The following is a 20,421-nucleotide window of genomic DNA, read 5'->3' as shown; positions in this document are numbered from 1 at the left end:
TCGAGGTCAAAATTACCCATAAAATTATGATATTTTCATCTGGTATCCCTAACATGATTGTTATGCAGCTAAATTAAGAAGAAGTTTAAAAATGGCTGACCTCAGACTCTTACCTACCTACGTAATTTGGGCGGATAATTTTACAAATAATGTTTTGTTAATTTGCGTAAATAATTGTGATATTTTTATTGAAATCGTTTGATTCTACATTGCTTTGAGTGTAACGTAATTTTACGATGTTATTCTCACATATTGCGTTAAGGGGAAGGTGTAAAATACCGTACTTACGTGTGAAAGGTTATGATCTCATATTTTTGCTCAGAGCGGCTATTACAGCCGATTACAGAACAATTCACCAGTATTTTATCAAAGTTCAAGCATTCAAAACGCTAACCATCACTATATTTCATAAGAGAAAGCACAATTTCATACAAAACAACGATAATTAAACAAGCAACGAACAAACATGACATCTCACGTACTTATTTGTTTGCCACAACCTCGGTTGTGGCAGCGGTGGAAAAGTGAAACTATGACAAGGACAAACAATAACAGCGCTTTCTCTGCTACTCCTACTGAAAGATACATAAGACTATCCCGTTCGGTCATTTTCCCCCACTCCTCATGACCGATCCAGTTATACTAGATTCATGGATGCATGTAATTTTGTGCCCTGGCAGGGTGTCATGTACCTACCATCCTCAAACTGTAACACCTAATGTATTATGAACATGACTGCAATACAATAAAGAATAAAGAATAAATTTAGCAAAGTGTAATAAGCCCTTAATTTCTTAACTTATTCTGAGAAGATGACCTTGACCGTTTTGGGCGGGAATTTGGCACTGCCGAGAACCTTCTCAACATAGAGGTACAATAATATAGAGAGGAAATGGCCCCTCCCCCATTTGACCGAACGAGATGCTCTTATGAAACTTGCAGTAAGAATAGCAGAGAAGGCGCTATTATTGTTTGTCCTTGTTTGTTCATCACTCTTTCTTTCCAGTCTCATTTTTCTTTTCTGCCTACTTCTAAAAAGTCCTTAGTGACGTAGATGTTTTTTGTTGCCCACAGTTTTTATGGTGGGTAGCAATGAACCCGACCAAATTACGTAGGTTGTTTTTGGTATGTTGTCAGGAATGATAAAACGTGTTTTGAATTTTATCGCGTTGCGTATGTTGTGTTCCTCAGGGGCGCACGCCCGCACGCGTATAGCACATCTATCATGGAGACTATATAAAGGAGCCAAATCTCTATGTATGAAAAGTGTCCATCAAAAAACAGTAATTAGGCGGCGCCACCATACACCGAAATACTACCAAAAACAACCTACGTAATTTGGTCGGCTTATTTGTTGCCTTATATGGTTCATGTTATACTCATGTCCCAGAGCCTAACTAGCGCCACCGGAGAGATTAGGAACTATTATTTACAGCTGAAAGCTGGTCACTTTTGCAATAGTTCTGCTATAAGAGATTATCGTCCTCTCTGTACCGTCCATACACATATATGTAATGCTAGAGTTAAACCAAGATAAGTCTGCAGAGATTTTGACAGCACACGCAGTGTAGGTGTTATTTTAAACGTCAAACTTCTATGAATTTATGACGTATAATTAACACTGGCACTGCGTGTGCTGTAAAAATCTCTGCAGACTTTTCTTGGTCTAACTCTAGGTATATTATGCTTCTCAACCAAGGGCCTGACACTCTTTGATAGAGAAAGATAGTCTTATTGCGATTCCTATAAGAGGAAAGAGAAAATAGTGCCATGCTTTGTCCTTATCACCGACCGGGTGGCATCATAGGTGGCGATGGCGAAATACCTAAATTTATAAGAGTGAAAGAGAAAAAATACCATGCTGCCCAAATTTTATATGAATGTTCTTTCTCTTACCCCCGGTCGCTCGGTGGCACGTCTATAACCACTTGTATATACTATGTCTATGTTCTCAACCTTCCTTTCTAATTTCATAAACATTCATAATTGACTTTTTTTACAGAACTTGTTACTTGTTGAGGACAAATGGACTAGGATTACTAGGATATTATTTTTACCCTTTTTACCTATATCTATCTTTAAATCTCCATTTAGAATTACAATTGCTTAGTTAAGTGATTTCGTGCCTAATAACTTCATGTCACTCGCAACTCGCAAGTTGTGGAGAAGGACATGCAAACGGTAGCCCCCACTTCCCACTCGGCACGTTTTCTTAAATCCAGTTTTTACTTAATAAATGTATGCTCATGATGAAAATTTATTTGTTTAGATTTAGAAGACTGGTGTTGCACCGGAGGCAAACTTGTGCTGGACCTCACGAGCCCAAAATGAAAATAAAATATATGGTGATGTCAAAGATCAAAAATGAAGGTATCTATGAAAGTTAACATCAGTCTGTAAGTACAGCAAACCAAGGAAAGATTTTAATTTATACCAGTAGATGGGTACCGTTTTTTAAATCCAATTAAAAAAGAGCTAAATATGTTGTTTGTCAGTAGAAAAAAGCGGCAAATTGAAAAATGTAGGCGCGAAGGGGTATCGTCCCATAGAAAATTTGAATTTCGCGCCTGTTTCTACTGACGAAGTTGTTCGACAGACTATACATCAAATTTCACAGAATATTTATTACAAAGTATCATTTTTCACATAGTATTTGTACACGTTTGTATACCTATTCAAAATATCAAGGAGATAATATGAACAGGCTAAAATTATTTAGATTCAGCGTTTGTAAGTGTTCTTCAATTCTTTCTTTAATATGGAGAGACGGGTGAGGGCAGCATCACGGTACGCGCGCCGCTCCTGCAGCCGGTCCAAGGGCACGAGCTGGTTGAGTTGCTGGCAGATGGAGGCGGCACTTGGGCATTGTGTCATGCGAGGAGTAGGGCCCATGGTGTTGCTTACGTTGTAGATGGTTTCGCCGTATCTGGGAATTGGAAACATAGTTAAAACAAGTCTACAGATTTATCAGGGACATATCTAATTTATTACCATATATATTAGTACAAGGCATTTTGTTTGATATTTACAATTATTGCTCATATCATTATAACAGGCGTTTGTTGTTTTCTGCCTTCGGAGAAAAGGAATGTTTACACAAGACACAGCTAGATATGTTTTCTTTATTTTTTTGCTTATATACCTACCTAATAGGCATCTACCTGTTCTTCAATAACTTTGTCCGCGTGGGGCCTGGCGATAGCTGCTTTTCGCCTTATACACCCATGTGTAAATTGTGGCCTTAAGTAATTAGGTCTAGGTATATAGTACCTAACTAATTAGTTTAAGACATAATTTGCATGTTACATTTGTAACTGTTGGAACAATGTTCTTGTATAAATGTCATCTTCTGTACACAGTTTGTCAATAAAGTGTTTCTATTCTATTCTAATTTTAAGGCTGTCGCCGTACCTCGTTCAGAATTACCTTTCAATGTAAATAATTCGCCATGGCCTCAGCGTTCAAGTGCGCTGGCTTCAACGAGCCGAGAAAGGCGTAGCGTAAGTCCAGGCCCTCCGAGATGACCTCATCCACGCCTTTACCTTTACCACATCATCTTTCAGCAGACACACCTCGTTCAGCATTACCTTTCAATCTAAATAATTCGCCATGGCCTCAGCGTTCAAGTGCGCCGTGCGCCGACTTCAATGAGCCGAGAAAGGCGTAGCGTAAGCCCAGGCCCTCCGAGATGACCTTATCCACGTCTTTACCTTTACCACATTATCTTTCAGCAGCCACACCTCGTTCAGAATTACCTTTCGATGTAGTTGGCCATGCCCTCAGCGTTCAAGTGCGCGGTCTCTAGCGAGCCGAGGAAGGCGTAGCGCATGCCCAGGCCCTCCGAGATGACCTTATCCACGTCTTCCACGTTCACCACGTCGTCTTTCACCAGACGCCACACCTCGTTGAGAATCGCGTATCTGAAAATTGTTTATAGGTGGTAGGCATTAAAGCTTAATTTTGGTATGCAAAAACAACGCTACGATATAAAAAGATTTTTTAGATAAAAGATCATTTCGCAGATATTGTTTGGTATTACATAGGCTACACCTACACAAAAAGAAAAAAACCGGCCAAGTGCGAGTCGGACTCGCGTTCCAAGGGTTCCGAAATGTCTTTAAAATGTCGGATCAAAAACTAAGTAATTAAGTCCGACTCGACTTGACTGCACATTTCTAATAGGTTTTCCGGTGATCTATAGGTAAAGATCTACTTTGTATATTTTTTTCTATTTTTTTGACCCAGTACTCCCAGTAGTTTCGGAGATAAAGGGGGGGATGGTAATTTTTTGCCTATTTTCTTGAATAACTTCTGAACTGTTTATCCTAAAATTATATAAAAAATATATTTGAGATTCTCACAATGAGCTCTTTCATTTGATATGTAACACGATATAGTTTGACAAACTTTATTTTTAATTTTCTCATTTACCCCCCAAAAGTGGCCAAAAGTTTGGGTCACAAACTTACATATGTGTACCAAATTTCAACTTAATTGGTCCAGTAGTTTCGGAGAAAATAGGCTGTGACAGACGGACAGACAGACAGACAGACAGACGCACGAGTGATCCTATAAGGGTTCCGTTTCTTCCTTTTGAGGTACGGAACCCTAAAAAATGTGCCTACTGCAGCCGAAAGTTAAGGATACTGGAGCCTTATTTCTGGTTGTGACTAATAACATCGCCCAAAACCGGTCCAAGACGTTATCGGGAGTATTAAATTGCAGCCATTTGGGTCAGCAATGTTCTTAACTATTTATTTAATTTCAATTATTTATTGGCCAGAATACAGTGGGTATACGCTTTGCCACTGATATACACAAAGGTACTTTATTGGCTACTTCTGACCTAATGATACAGCTAATAAGCGTCTACCGCGATCATCGAACATCAACTATTCGTTATCTATCTCTGTCGCTCTTGCATTTTAGATTTTCGGTTCTGGCGGTAAGCCCTTAAGCATTAATTTAATTTTCAAATCGGTTGTAGGTACTAACTGGATGCGGTTAAGAATAAAGCCGTCGATCTCTCTGCCCAGCACCACGGGCTCCTGGCCGATCTCGAGCATGATGGCCTTCGTGCGGGCCACAACGTCGGGCCGCGTCCACGGCGCTGGGACGACTTCCACCAGCGGCACATAGTAGGGTGGGTTGACGGGGTGTGACACAATCACCTGTAAGCATATTTTGTAAGAATTATAGAAACGGTCAAAAGACAATATGTAAAATACGACCCGTCTGGTCTAGTGGGTAGTGAAGGGTCACTACCCACTAGACCAGACAGGCCACCAGACCACGCAGGGGCCTATGAAGCCGATGGTCCCGGGTCCAAAACCACAAATAAGCCTGATAATGGCAGAATCGATCCGCAAACGCTAAATACTTATAGGTATATTTTCGAAAATTAATGGCAGTTCAATATGCCAGCGTCAACGTGGAGCGGAAGAGGAGGGTTTACCTGAGCTTTGTGTTTCAAGCCCTCCGAGAACTTGGAAGGCAGGATGCAGCTAGTGGAACTGGACAGCACGGTGTTGTCGTCCACCAGCTTGTCCAGGTCCACGTACAACTTCTTCTTCAGCTCCAGGTTTTCGGGCACGCACTCTTGGACGAACACGGCGTTCTTTACGGTCGCGCCAAGGTCCGATGACCCTGTAATTAGTCGAAATCATTTTGATTAAAGGTACTAACATTTATATTTCGCTCTTCGATTTACATACCAATACTTAACAAGGCTAAAATTTAAGATTTCGACTTAAAAACGCGAGTTACCCGTTTTAATATCTTTAATAAGTTAGTAGGCATCTCACGGATATTTTGTTTTGCTTGTTGTTACGTGATCATCATCAGAACTTTGACATATACTTACTTACAATAATAACGCAATAATTGCTGAATGTGAATAATGTATCGATGTTCCTTTTGTAATTACTTTAGATGTTACCTACCTACTTAGTGATAAGTTGGTAACCGATAACGCCGAAGATAAGTCATGCAAAATTTATTTTTAGAAGTTACCTATTATAAGTATTTTTCCGTCGAACGATATTTTGAACACAATCTTTGTTATTCGCGATCATATCAATAACAATAACAAAACATACATATTATGATGAAACTAGTTTGTCATTAATTAATGCAAATTAAAATTAAAGGAGGTTTAGGAACTGTTTTTCATATAATGATTGTCTCAAATGCGGTAGGTACACTACGTAGGCGAACAACACGCGAACGCGAAGCGAAGCGAAGCGGCGCGAGGTGAATTAATCCTTTGATACCTAAGGTATGTTGGGATAATACCGGATGTGGGGGAAGGCTTTTTGTCTTAATTATGACAATATGTGCAAGACGCCATTTCATTGCGCCTCCTCGGCCGCCAGTGTCCCTCTGCCGCTCAGTGATGTCGGACGTCGGACGTGTGCTATCTAGGCGCAACTAAAGAGAGCAAAAGGTAATTTTGGTCATTTTTCTGGCCATCCGGACTTCGCCCTGTAATTTCTATCGTGTATTGTGATAAAACTGGTCGTTTTTGTGATTCAGTTGATGTAAAATTTCGTTTTAAACGTTTATCTTTAAATCAATCCAATCAAAACAGACCTAGGACGCTGTAGATCGATTTCCGATCCCTTGCAGGTAAAGATCGGAAAGCAACAATCCGAACTTTACTCATTTAAATGCTTTTTACTCTTTGAAAGAATTTTTAGACTATATGCCGCATATTTATTAAATTTAGTAAAATGTAGTATAAGGTCGGAACTTTATTATTATTGCATGCTGCATGATAGGTCATAAGAATCTAGTCATAGTTATAGGCAGTGGCGTATCTAGGGGTGGGGGGCAGAGGGGGCAAGTGCCTCGGGCTCCATCTAACGGGGGGGGGGGGGGGGCAAAATGGGCAAAAGGCAGCAGCAGGGAAACTTTTGTCAGTCATCAGGGGGCGCAAATATGGTGACTACCCCGGGCGCCATATTCTGGTTATAGGTAATACTTATTGTTTCTATGCCTATTAGGGCAGGATGTGCTGATCAAAAATTGTTTTATTCTGGTTTTATTACATCTTTATTGTACCGCATTCAAGAAAATACAGCAGTGATTGTCAAACTTTACATTTTTATGACTGCAATAATTCTGTTTTTATTGTAATTATTTCGTTCCATTATTTTTATTCGAGGACGGTAATTCCAAAGTAAGACATTTTAGCAGTGTATGTCGGTATTACCCCAACATATAATAGAGGTGTCCTACGTGGGCGATCTCGTTGCGAACGCGAACGCCGTGGGCCCGCCGCCACAGAATAAGTAATAGCATAGAGTAACTTATACTAGAGCGGTACTGTCATAGTAAATTTTGTAACCACTGTAAATTCACTGCCATCTATCGACATACTTTAAAACTAAAATTGAAGATTTAAAAAATACGTTAAAATGTATTTAAATATGGATAAATTATTTTTTTATTTGCATTAATTATTTTTATATGATTTTGACCCACGTTCTTTCACTGGTATGCGTTAAAATTATAAATAACAAACGAAACAGTCAACGCCCTCTATACGAGTGTAGGCCAAAACTAGTGGCGCCATCTGATCGAGAGTCAAATTTTCGTGATTTTCGAGGCACGTTTTTTCCTTAGACTGTATCCATCTATTACGGAGTTATATCTATCTTTGGTAATAGTATTCCGCCGCGCCGGGCCGCACCGCTTCGCTTCGCGTTCGCTAGTTGTTCGCTTACGTAAGACGCAGCGTTAAATTACGCAAGAGTATACCCCCCACAGGCAGGGTGTATAAAAAAGTCGTCATACTGCTAATCATAACGCGGTTATCACCATAACCCTGTTATCAGTGGAGCACTCCATTGAAAACAAGATTGGGAAAAAATATTTACCGTAAGGCGCGTAAGGCGCCCTAACTTTGCCTTCTACGTCCAATGGGGTTGGCCGGTCGAAATAATTAGCAGATGGCGCCAGCATAGCTTGCCCTGTCAATCCCTAGAATTGTGTCAAATTTTTGTTTTTTTAAAGAAAAAGGGGCAAGCTATGATGGCTCCATCTCTGCAAACCTTTGACAGTTGCCAACCCCATTCCGCCCAAATAATGTATCAACATTGAATTTTACTATCAAACTTCGTTACTAAAGTTAGTAAGAGTTGTACGTATCAAATGATACTTTCTAGAGCAGCAGAAAAAAATATCCAAACATCGCCTTCATTTCCAAATTTTTACATACTTATTAAAATTGTAACTACCTACTCGTGAAACTTATTTCCCAACTCCAGTATAACTTATTGTTGTAGAATTCTGTTACCTAACGCAAAGGTAAATAAAGGCGAATTTAGGCGACTTAGTTTTGTAGGCCTAAACTCTTTTCCTTTCTAGAGTAACTCTTTACTTACTTTCGGGGGGTATGGTTATCACACCGGATACTGAGGCTGCAGTGTGACGACCGCCTAACTTTGCGCGCGCATATATTCACCAGCGCAGCGATCGCACGACGATCAGTCAATCCGTAAGTGCACGACGAGCAGAACGCGCAACGCACGCTCATCTCATAGTGAAACATACACGTTCCGATCGCTTTTTGCATCAACATAAACGAAGCTTAAGCTTTAAGGTATTGTTTCTGTAAACAAATATTTTGCAGTCATAACTTTGCTTTGAGAGGGGTTAAAATTACTACATGGCGCTTCGCTTTAACTGCCACTCTGAAAACACCTTTACGTTTTGTGCCTGTGCCAGCGGCCAGTTAAGTCTCACTGTTTCCAAGTTCAAAATAGCAATAGCACCCACCAAGATTACGTAAAGTTGAATAATTTTAAGCGTTATCTGCAGAAAATCGCGAGTGACCAAGTTCTAACATAAGTGACATTGGGTACAGAGGGCCTACCGCGAACCACGTCCGACATGTTGCTTCTCTGTCGCACTTGTAAATTCGTACGTAAGTGTGACAGGGAGGAAAAACGTCGAACGCGGTTCGCGGTAGGCTCTCAGTAGTCGGTGACACTATGCGTAAAATGAACCAGAAAGAGGGTAGATCGCTGCTCAATGTGATGTGTTGGTAGATCCCATTTAAAACTGTCAAAACGACAGATACCTAATAGTCAGTGAAGGTGGACTTACCTAAGGTAAATAAATACTCCAATGTCACCCGTTTATAACGTTACAATTACCTATTCGATGTTAAAGTTGGTTGAAGTGTTCGGGTCATACTCTTATTTAGAATTATTTCCAACCGTTGAACAAACCGTATTCTCAATACGTCACTAGGTAATTTTAATTTATCACATAAATTTTCATTTGTAACATTTAGTATGCAAAACCTAATATTTTGAAACTTTAGAATGTCATAATTATGTTATGATGTTATGATGTTATGAATAAATGAGTGTGAATACCTATATTAAGATGTTATTCACAACGAGCCTTGACAGCTGTGTTCACTGGTTTTTTGACTTCTATGTAAAAATACCTACCAACACCAACTGTGTATTTTCCAAATGTCAAGGATAATAGATGTAGTGTGTGTACCTTACATCGTTAGTCATTTAATCATATTTTTATGTTTGTTGGTCTACAAGTGATATTCAGAAAACGAATAAAATATTAATGAGTGAAATTTATTTCGCGACTCATTTTGGGCTACATTATTTCATAAATTTTTTAATTTGGATGTTTCCTCTACTTAAAATTAATTATTTCACACTATGCACGAAATAAAACACCAGATAATTATTATAAAAACATAGATACTTACTCGTTATTTTTAAACACAATTTATAGTATTTAATAAATCGGATTGAAATATAAAAAGTAGGTGAGTTGACCGTGACGTCACTATACACGTTTTCATATAAATTCCATATTAGCAAATCGTTTTGCGAGTTTTATAGTACATTGTGCAACATGGGGTGTGAGTTAAATATTGCAAACGAGAGTATAGTTAAATCGCGACGGCTAGCCGGAGCGATTTATAGACTCGAGTTTGCAATATTATTACGCCCCGAGTTACACGCAATGTTTTCCATCACACTTGCGATACAAAAATGAAGTATTGAGACAAAAAACTGTTAATTATAATTAGTAGAAACTTCATAACTCCCTAGGGAAAACGCTTTTTCCCGCTAAGCCTGCGTGCAATTTCACATTTATTGCGCGAGTGTGATGAAAAAAAAAGAAGCTGATAGTAAAGTAGCCAATTTAAAATTTTTCGTTACAGGTCGTTTAAAAACAGTTACAGGACAGCAAAATGAGTGACACTAAGACAAAAGTGCAAGGTAATTTTGTTTCTATTATAGACAAGTGACAACTATATAGATTTTGCCCGCGACTTCGTCTGCTTGGAATTAGTAATTTTGTACCTTAATTTTTAAACATCTGCTATTAAATCCATTCTTTATTTCACCCCCAATTTGGTCCACTCTATAAATTTCCACATCATTTTTTACACCATTTAGGGATGATTTCGGGGATAATTTTTTTCTATATCCTTCCCACAGCTCAAACTATCCCCATACCAAGCTTCATCTAAATCGGTTCAGCGGTTATTGATTCCCCATACAAGTCTCCACCCCCCTTTTCAGCCCCTTGAGGGGTGAGTTCTGGGATAAAAAGTATCATATGTCCTTCACCGGGCTCAAATTATCTGTATACCAAATTTCAACTAAATCGGTTCAGCGGTTTAAGCGTGAAGAAGTAACAGACAGACAGACACACTTCGCATTTATAATATTAAGTACTAGCTTTTGCCCGCGACTTCGTCTGCGTGGACTTAGTAACCGCAGCTAGAGTAAGAATAGCGCCTGGAAAAAATTTCATAGCAATCTAAATTTGAGCATATTATGCACACAAATTAGCAGGCACTTCGTTAATTATCTCAATTCCACCCCGCTTTTTACTTTCTTAAGGGATGATTTTCGGGTTAAAAACTATCCTATGTCCTTCTCAGGGACTCAACCTATCTCTATGCCAGATTTCATCTAAATCGATTCAGCGGTTTAAGCGTGATGAGGAAACACACACAGACAGACAGACAGACAGACAGACAGACTTTCGCATTTATAATATTAGTATGGATTAGTATGGATTATAATATTAGTATGGATGGATTTTGTACTGTAACCTGTACTGAGTGTGCTGTTAGTTATTTATTCAAACATATATGTATAGGTAGGATGAACCTGCTGTGTGATTTCTATGATAGGTCTTAGGTTGGTATTCCATCTATCCAATAGTGATCCAATATCTTGGTCCAATGTGTATTGCGTCTCACTCTCTCACTAACCAAAATGTGAGATTCGAAATACACATTGGACAAAGAAATTGGACCACCCTTAGATGCTCTGGTTAATGATCGCGAACGTATGATTAAATAAAAGCCGCAATTGTCGCAATATGTGACAAGAATGAACGTACTAACAGTTTTTATCATCATAGACAACCCCAAGATACTATCGGGTCCCGTACTGAAGAACTCTCCTAACGCGCTGCTCTCCAAAACCCTGCTGAACCGGTACAAGGACCTCCCGCTGCCGGGAGACATGGTGCTTGCCACCTACATCTGGATTGACGGCACGGGCGAACACATGCGGTGTAAGGACCGCACCGTCAACTTTATACCGAAAGTTGTTAAAGGTTAGTTAAGTAACATTACAATACAAACACAAACCCATCGTCATCCTAGCGTTGTGTCGGCTTTTTGCCACGGCTCATGGGGGCCGCTCAGTTTTGGCAACTAATCCTAAGAATTGGTTTAAGTAGATAGGCATGAACTAGTTTTTACGAAAGCGACTACCATCTGAACTTCCAACCTAGAGAGAAAACTAGACTAATTGGAATTAGTCCAGTTTTCCTTCACGTAAAAACGAGTAGTAAGCAACTTTGGATTCTTTGGAACACTAATGTCAAAAAGAAGTACCTACTTAGGGCGGCATGTAACCCTATGAGGTACAGAACATTACGGCCCAAAGAAAATGGAACTTACTGGATTCAACGGGCATTTAGTTAAACGGGCTTTAAAAGGCCGTCACAATAGATCACTGCTTGATCGACGTGGCACTCAAAGGCCCGACCCCAATAATAATAAATAATCAAATTATATATCGTACATAAATTCCAAAAAACTTCTCCTCCTGACCTCCGTATTGAAAGTCGCACGCCCTTACCGCTAGCTAGGCTATCATGCAGCGCTTCTACCCTTGTCCACATAGATATCCAACTTATCTGATCAGAATTAGCAGATAACTGTGTGTACCATGTACCATTGTCCATAACAATCGCACACACTGTTATCAGCGAACTCGTAAACATTATTGCAAGGAAAGACGTACCTAAAGTCCAATTTTCAGTAGTTAGGCAGTTTTGTTGATAGTATGTAGGTACTAATGTTTATCTGGATATCGAGCGAGCGTCTAAATTTTCACTTGTAAACTTTGACTGAGGTGTGCCTAGTAACCAAACTCGTCCTTGTGTTTTTAGAGTTCCGTACCCAAAGGGTAAAAACGGGATCCAATTACTAAGACTCCGCTGTCCGTCTGGCCTGTCCGTCTGTCCGTCTGTCTGTCACCAGGCTGTATCTCATGAACCGTGATAGCTAGACAGTTGAAATTTTCACAGGTGATGTATTTCTGTTGCCGCTATAACAACAAATACTAAAAAGTACGGAACCCTCGGTGGGCGAGTCAGACTCGCACTTGTCCGGCTTTTTTTAAATTAAAGATCATTGCAGTTATTGCATTTAAAGTATATACCTATGTATTTAAAATTAACACTAAACTCGCGTTTTGTACACATAATTAAAGTCATTACCGGATTTTAATTATGTGTACTAAACGTAACGTAAATATAATCGCGTTAGACCCGGTAATGACATTAATTATTTAAAATTATATCCTAGACTACGGCGACGGTGGATAAAGTTTTCTGTTCTTAATTGCTTCACAAGCATGTAAATAGGTAACACAATAAAATATTTGTTGTTCTCCCGCCAAAAGATGTGGAAATGTGCAAACGCCAAAATAAAAGCTTTGATAAGTGCTTGAAAGGTTTCACGTACCCACTTCATTCATTATTTACTGTCATCTATTATTCTGAACTGTTTTGTCGATGGCGTAACGATGACGTCAAGTAGTATAAGCTTAATTGAAACCACCCAGAAACCACCCTATACGTAGCTTGACGTCGAACGTGCTTCGCACTATAGTTAGCTAATCTTATCTATGCATACCTAGAAGTACGAGTATATGCATAAAATCCTAGAAAATAATTATCTAGAAATGCCGAATCACTTTTTTTTAACTACTCTTATTGTAGACAATACATAATGCATATACCTCAATAACAGATTGAGACATTTGTGACTAACCTTGACATGACACTACATAAAGAGTGATTTAAGTAGTTGAGCGAGCTTTAGAATCAAACCATAGGTTGATAAGTATCTGATGTTTGATTGTAGGTACCCAAGTAAGTACAGATTACAAATTTACAATTACAGATTTGCCTGTTTGGAACTTCGATGGCAGCTCCACGGGGCAGTCAGACAGTTGTGACAACTCGGACACATTCCTGGTGCCGCGCGCTCTGTACAAGGACCCGTTCCGCCGCGGCAACCACGTGCTGGTCATGTGCGACACGTACAAGTACAACATGGAGCCCACCGCCACCAACCATCGCGTCAAGTGCCAGGAAGCTGCGAATAAATGCGAAGACGAGGAGCCGTGGTTCGGCATCGAGCAGGAATATATTCTCCTCGACGCGGATCTGAGGCCTTTCGGATGGCCCCCGGGCGGCTTCCCCCCACCACAAGGCCCCTACTACTGCGGTGTTGGCTCCAACAAAGTTTTCGCCAGAGATCTCGTAGATTCACATTACCGGTAACTATATTCATTTAATCGTCAAAAAAACTATAACAAAGCTAAATTTTTCTTTAACCAATGCGTTTCTTTGTATAGATGCTGTCTTTATGCAGGCGTACCTATCGCTGGCACGAACGCCGAGGCGATGCCCTCGCAGTGGGAGTTCCAAGTAGGTCCGTCTGTGGGCGTGAGCGCCGGTGACGATATGTGGATGGCGCGCTACATCCTGCACCGCCTTGCCGAGGAACACGGAGTCATCGTCAGTTTCGACCCTAAGCCTGTGCAGGACTGGAACGGCTCGGGAGCGCATACCAACTTCTCTACTAAAAAGATGAGACAGCCAAACGGCATTGTGTAAGTTTTTGAAAGTTTTACACGCTACTATTGCCATTTTAACCTTGTACTCGTCTCAAAACAACCCCGATAGAATTTAACGTGTGATAATGCTTGCAGCGAAATCAACAACGCGATAGAAAAGCTTTCGAAAACACACATGAAGCATATCAAGGTGTACGACCCACGCGGAGGAAAGGATAATGCGAGAAGGTTGACTGGTCAATACGAAACCGCCAGCATAAACGAGTTTAGCTCAGGTACGTTGTATTATTGATTTATTGCATCTATTTATTTATATAATGTTTTGTGTATCAATGTGGGTTCTCGTCATTATCATCTTCCTGTTAGCGTTGTCCCGACATTATTCCACACCGGCACACCACAGGCAACCTGAGGTCTCAGACACTTAATCCCAAGAATGAGCACAGACACTAGTTTTTACGAATGCGATTGCCATCTGACTTTCAAACCCAGAGAGGAAACTGGGCTTCAATGGGATTAGTCCAGTTTCCTCACGGATTTTTCCTTCACTGAAAAGCGACTGGTAAACATCAAATGTTTCGTACGTAAGTTTCTAGAAACTTGATCTCCGGTATGAAAGTCGCGCGCCTTAGCGCTATTAGGCTCTCGCTCTTACATTACACCGTATAGTCTCATAAAGTCATAATACTTATTTAAAGCCTAATGTGCCTGTCATTTGCCCTCTCTAATTGCCTGCGACATGATATGAATATTATATCAGTGACGTCATGTGTCATGTCCTCAGGTGTGGCCAGCCGCAGCTGCAGTATCCGGATACCGCGCGCGGTCGCGGAGGAGGGGAAGGGCTACCTGGAGGACAGACGGCCGGCCTCCAACTGCGACCCCTACGCCGTCATCGACGCGCTTCTGCGCACCTGCATCCTCAACGAATAAAAGCGAATGAACGCTACATGTGATAAATGCATTTATTTTTAATAAATTTCCAGCAAAATAAATATTTTATATCCGAATACCCCATGCGGTCGCGAAAGAGTTGCAGGGCTACCTAGAGGATAGACGGCTACCCTCCAACTGGGACTCCTAGCTGACTGTAAGTATTCCTTTATTCAGTCTTGAAATGAAATGTCAATAATCAGAAGTTAGGGAAGATATTCTAAGACCATTTGGCATAGCGCGAAATCTAATAGCTAGACCCCTTTGTGCCCCATTGAAATAACACATCCTGTCAAGGTGTGGGCAGCCGCAGTAGCATCCGGATAACGCGTGTCCTGGACGACAGTTACTGTTGCACCGTCACTGCTGAGGTGCTAACGCCGGAAAGTAAGTAGGTACCTACTCATGTACTTATGTACGAGATAGACCGACATATTATGAGTATTTGAAAAGTACTATTTAAATGAAATACAATTTATGAGCCACGTTGGAGCGAGAAAAAAAAGAGTTAAAATTTAATAATTAAGGGCTTTATTCGAATTTTTCCTATGAATTTATCTATTGTAAAGTTTAGAGGCAATATTATATAACGCCAATTACGGCAAACTTCAAATGTTAAGCCACAGAAGGCCTATGGATCATGGAGACTATATAAAGGAGCCAAATCTCTATATCTATGAAAAGTGTCCATCAAAAAACAGTAATTAGGCGGCGCCACCATACACCGAAATACTACCAAAAACAACCTACGTAACTTGGTCGAGTTATTTGTTGCCTTATATGGTTCATGTTATACTCATGTCCCAGAGCCTAACTAGCACCACCGGAGAGATTATATTATTTAAAGCTGAAAGCGGTCACTTTTGCAACAATTCTGCCATAAGAGATTGGCATCCTTTCTATACCATCCATACTATGGATGTTTGCATCATGTGTTGCCTGTTGAAACTCAGTGGCTCCCTCAATAAATTTATTTTCTACAATTTTTTGTAGGTAATGTAAGAACGCTAAGCACAGATGCACGCACGCAAGGAGCAGAATTTCGTACAGCGGCCCGCCGCCTGTTACTATCTCTAGGTATCACACGCGCGTAATTAATTATAAGATCAAAAGAAGAAACTGCGGGCCCGTACAGCGCGGGATATTCCAAGTAACCCTCACTACACTCACTTACGAGGTACTGGCTCTTAAAACCATTATTTTTCGTTTTGTCCTCATTCTGTTACTAACATAAAGTCCGGTATCTGCCCAGGATAACGGCGGTCAATGACACTGTGCAAGCGACAGCAATATAATTATGCGCGTTCGGATATGTTGCTGCAGTCTAATAAGAAAAACTCGTTCTTTGATTTTGACAGCTCAAGTAAATGTATGCTAGCACGCACCGTACTATTATGCGGTAACTCTAAACTCTACAATTTATAGTTACCAGCATTATCACAAAACGGCCTGCCATCAGCCAGGATCCAAATCCAATCCAAACCCGACCGTTTGAAAGTCGCACGCTTTATCGCCAGACTGCTTAGGATCTAACAAAATAAAAGGAAAGGTTTCTAACAAAGTATTTTCGTTTCATAATACCTATTTAGTATCTTTAAATTTTCAGCAAAATCTTGATTAACTTTTTTATACCTATGTAAGTACTAGTTTAAATCTAATGTCAGAGTGGTAGGTATTATACGAGTATGTAAACAATCCATGTATGCCAATCTACAACGTAAAAATAAAATCAGGTGAATAAAACAAACATCTTAAGTAGGTATTATACAGTGTGGAAAAAAATTATGGGCCCTGGAGGTAAAGTGACTTAAATAAAACCTTAAGTTAGCTCATTTTACTTAAAGGAAACATTATTTTATTTTTAAAAAGAAACAAAACTGCATTCAAAGATTTTTTTAAATTCGCTTGTCTTGCCCGGGAATCGAACTGACAAAAAATTCAAAAAATTAAACACTCGCTATTTCATTCTACTAGTCTATACAGTTAATGTTAATGATAACATTTCTTCAAGAAACATTAGGTCTTACACTCGTTTGTCGTACAAAAAACCGAATATTTAATACTTAAGAATATGTATTTTTAGACAAGCGAAATAAAATAAAATAAAAAGAACAATCTTTGAATGCAGTTTTGTTTCTTTTTAAAATAATGTTTCCTTTAAGTAAAATGAGCTAGTCTAAAGTTTTAAGGCACTCTCCCTCCAGGGCCCGTTAATTGTTTCCACCCTGTATATATATGTCTACTCGAAATACAAGTTATGTAAAGCAATGACTAGATAGAAATATCACTTATATAACGCACTGGCACTATCAACTTATCACATTGATCAAATGTTTTCTTAGTGTTTTGTTTGTAGTAACTTACCTACTTAACCGGGTTTGCTATCCCGTCCTATATGTAATAGTGTAAATGTTTCTACTGTCTTTAGCTTAGATACAAATACGGCGGTGGCAGATAACAGCGTCCGTTGCTGGAATTAAGTCTTTACTATTAGTATGTATCAGTTATGGTCGAAAAGTTTTTGTAATGAATGTATAATGCAAGAGGGGATGTGTTTTTAGGCTATTGGTTAATGTTTATTTTTATCATTTAGTTCCAAAGTAAAGGTGTTGCGACTTTCAGTAGTAGAATCACGTTTGTTATTTTTCAAGGATTGTGATGAAACCTTGTCGTGCTCTAGTCATAAACTTTAAACCAACTTTAAGAGTCACACGAACCCGCTGTTTATTTTTAAAATTGTTAAGTATACGAAGAAAATAGAGCGAGTAAAGGTTTTGTAAATTAATCTGCCATTCGTTATAATTTCTTTTAATTTTTCATGCTCTGCTCTAGAGTTCGCGCCGGGGTTCGCGCGACCTTCGATTTGATTTGTTCTATTCGCTTGCTATTTTTTATTGCTAAATAAAGTCCATATCACACTAGTCAAAGTAAAAGGCATGTAATAGGTATATTCATAGTCCAGCTATCTTTCCCATAGGTACAGTCACGCTCCGTGATTGTTGAGCCATTTATGGTTCTAGCTAAATTAGACATTCCATAGCGTAGGTATTGAAAAACAAATTTAGGTGGGACCCTAAATGGCTCAACAATCACGGAGCTTGACGTACCTAAAACACCCGTGACATGACTAACCTTTAATGCACGCATACTGTTGATCAGCATTAAGTGTACCCCGGAGAAGACCCTCCTTCTCCAAGGTCTTCATTTGCTGCTTGATGTCAGCAAGGGCGTCCGTCACTTGTTTCGGGATGATGTCGAACACGGTCACCTGGTAGCCGACAGACGCGAACAGCATCGCCCATGACCTTCCGATGAGGCCGCTGTAATACATAAGAAATTGTTTGTTACACTTAGGTACTTGTCCTCTAATAACATGCAATAGGAGGTCAGTTCTCGGTACAGTGAGCTGCAAAAATTGAATGGACTCATTATTTCATGAATTTATTCATATTTGGCCATGCAATTTTGCGGCTGAGTGCAGGTTCTTAGTATGAAAATAGTGCCGGTAAGTGTAAGTACACCCGCTTAAAAGAAAACTCCAAATCTAATAATTTACGAGTATTACTCACTGGTAGCTAAAGACTACAGTGACGAATTTAACAAACATTGGCGTAAACTGCACCGGTCCGAGAACGGCCATCTTTAGACCATAAGTTTGTAAATGTTTTATTTCATTGTTTTAGGTTGTAAGTTTTAGTATTTTGCACTGTATTTTTTTTTTTTTTTTTTTGTAAATTGTAAAAATTGGGTTTCTTGCCTGCCAAATAAATAATTTATTTATTATTATTATTATTACTGGCGCAATGCAGTGATCATCATCACATTATAATTAATAGGTAGAGGTAAGTACACTAATTTTATCAGATCGTTATGTTTTAAGCATCTGCCGTAGGTATGCAAGCGATATATTTCAAACTAAAAAGATTCATATAGAATTGATGCAAAAGTGTATGTATATGTATATATATTTCACATTTGACTAAAGATAACATCATGGGTTGACTCCACATAATATTATGGTCCACTAAGGTCAAGATCGTACGATACGTTATCAATGGCAATTAAGTCTTGACTTGTGACATTATGATATGATATGATATGATACCTAATTGTGTTCGGTTCAGAAAAATATTCCAAACAAGATCCGATACAAGACAAGCTCTTATTGTCTGAGGAAAACTTTGACATTTTTAAGTAGGTACTTTGTTTTGACAAAGTATTTCAACCAAATAATTATTGACTAAGCAGCGAAACTTGATGAAAAAACCGTCAGATGGCAGTCGCTTTTGTAAAAACAAGTGCTTGCGCTAGTTGCGCTTATTCATAGGTTAAGGCTACCAATTATTAGGATTAGGATGCCTGGAAAGCGCTAAACTAATTAGCATAATAACTTGTTACATACGATATTTTACGAGAACAATACTTATTTACTTGGTCACAGCATACGAGTAACATCATACCTGCTGACCATACCAACACATAATTATACTAGGTGTAGATAGGTAACACCTGTTGCAAAAACAATAATAAGTTATATGTATAGGTACCTACCTACTTAATGGACAGGTGTTTTGTGTTTTGTTTTCAAGCTGTGATAAAACTTAAATAGACAATTCGTGTTTCTGTCATAAATAATTATTTACCTACGAAAATATTAAACTAAATTAACTTTCAACTTCTTTTGAATTTACAACTCATGTCATGTCATGTCAGCAATAATTCACACAAAAGTATAAACTTACTATGAATTTACTAATATTTAAGAATGTAGGTTTCTGATCATTTTAATGTTTACATAATGTAACATGTTACATTTTCCTGTTTAGCAATCTTTTACATCATCTTAATCTCATTTCAACAAAATACTCAAGGATAAAATCTGCGAATAGCAAACAAGAAACTTAATGAATAAATAACAGCCTTACCTGCCCACAATGCCAACTTTTTCTGACCTAGGTGCCATGTCTGCGTCCGTCCAGTACCACTGCAGTGCTACGAATGATACCAAATGAGATGGCTGGTTGGCTGCTTTTTACAGTTCTATTAAAACACTTAACTAAACTATTTATCGTTTTAACTTCACTTGACTTTGATTACGCTACGTTACAGCCATTGTTATTATGTAATATTGATCATGATGTACTTATCAGCTCTCGAGTTTTAATTGGCAGTGTAGAGTTAGACCAAGAAAAGTGCAACTATTTTGATCGCATACGCAGTGAAAGTATTATTTATACGTCATAATTTCATAGAAGTTTGACGTTTAAATATATTTAAATTTAAATGTTTTATAAATATAAATATATTTTTTCCCCAATAACATTTT

The 20,421-nt window shown here is 39.0% G+C and overlaps 2 protein-coding genes across 3 annotated transcripts; one reads left to right on the top strand and one right to left on the bottom strand.

Moving 5' to 3' along the window:
• Nucleotides 1-2,638: 2,638 nt before the first annotated feature.
• Nucleotides 2,639-20,188, bottom strand: LOC134743111 (lambda-crystallin homolog). The gene is made up of 6 exons (XM_063676442.1): nucleotides 20,021-20,188; nucleotides 18,228-18,415; nucleotides 5,456-5,646; nucleotides 4,996-5,171; nucleotides 3,756-3,920; nucleotides 2,639-2,926 (listed from the first exon to the last, which is right to left on the bottom strand). Exons 1-6 carry the CDS (start codon nucleotides 20,056-20,058, stop codon nucleotides 2,722-2,724), a joined length of 963 nt encoding a protein of 320 aa, XP_063532512.1. The 5' UTR covers nucleotides 20,059-20,188; the 3' UTR covers nucleotides 2,639-2,721.
• Nucleotides 8,497-15,157, top strand: LOC134743104 (glutamine synthetase 2 cytoplasmic-like). 2 transcript variants are annotated; one of them, XM_063676430.1, is made up of 7 exons: nucleotides 8,497-8,605; nucleotides 10,208-10,265; nucleotides 11,425-11,622; nucleotides 13,484-13,862; nucleotides 13,941-14,198; nucleotides 14,298-14,437; nucleotides 14,947-15,157. In XM_063676430.1, exons 2-7 carry the CDS (start codon nucleotides 10,238-10,240, stop codon nucleotides 15,093-15,095), a joined length of 1,152 nt encoding a protein of 383 aa, XP_063532500.1. In that variant the 5' UTR covers nucleotides 8,497-8,605; nucleotides 10,208-10,237; the 3' UTR covers nucleotides 15,096-15,157. The 2 variants fall into 2 exon arrangements, with proteins under 2 accessions (XP_063532500.1, XP_063532501.1); XM_063676431.1 differs by lacking the exon at nucleotides 8,497-8,605 and adding an exon at nucleotides 9,063-9,116.
• Nucleotides 20,189-20,421: the final 233 nt, after the last annotated feature.

The sequence above is a fragment of the Cydia strobilella genome, chromosome 7 (assembly GCF_947568885.1).
Source record: "Cydia strobilella chromosome 7, ilCydStro3.1, whole genome shotgun sequence".
In the NCBI taxonomy this organism is placed as follows: domain Eukaryota; kingdom Metazoa; phylum Arthropoda; class Insecta; order Lepidoptera; family Tortricidae; genus Cydia; species Cydia strobilella.
Note: the sequence above shows the minus strand (reverse complement) of the source record. Positions and strands in the feature narration are given on the sequence as shown.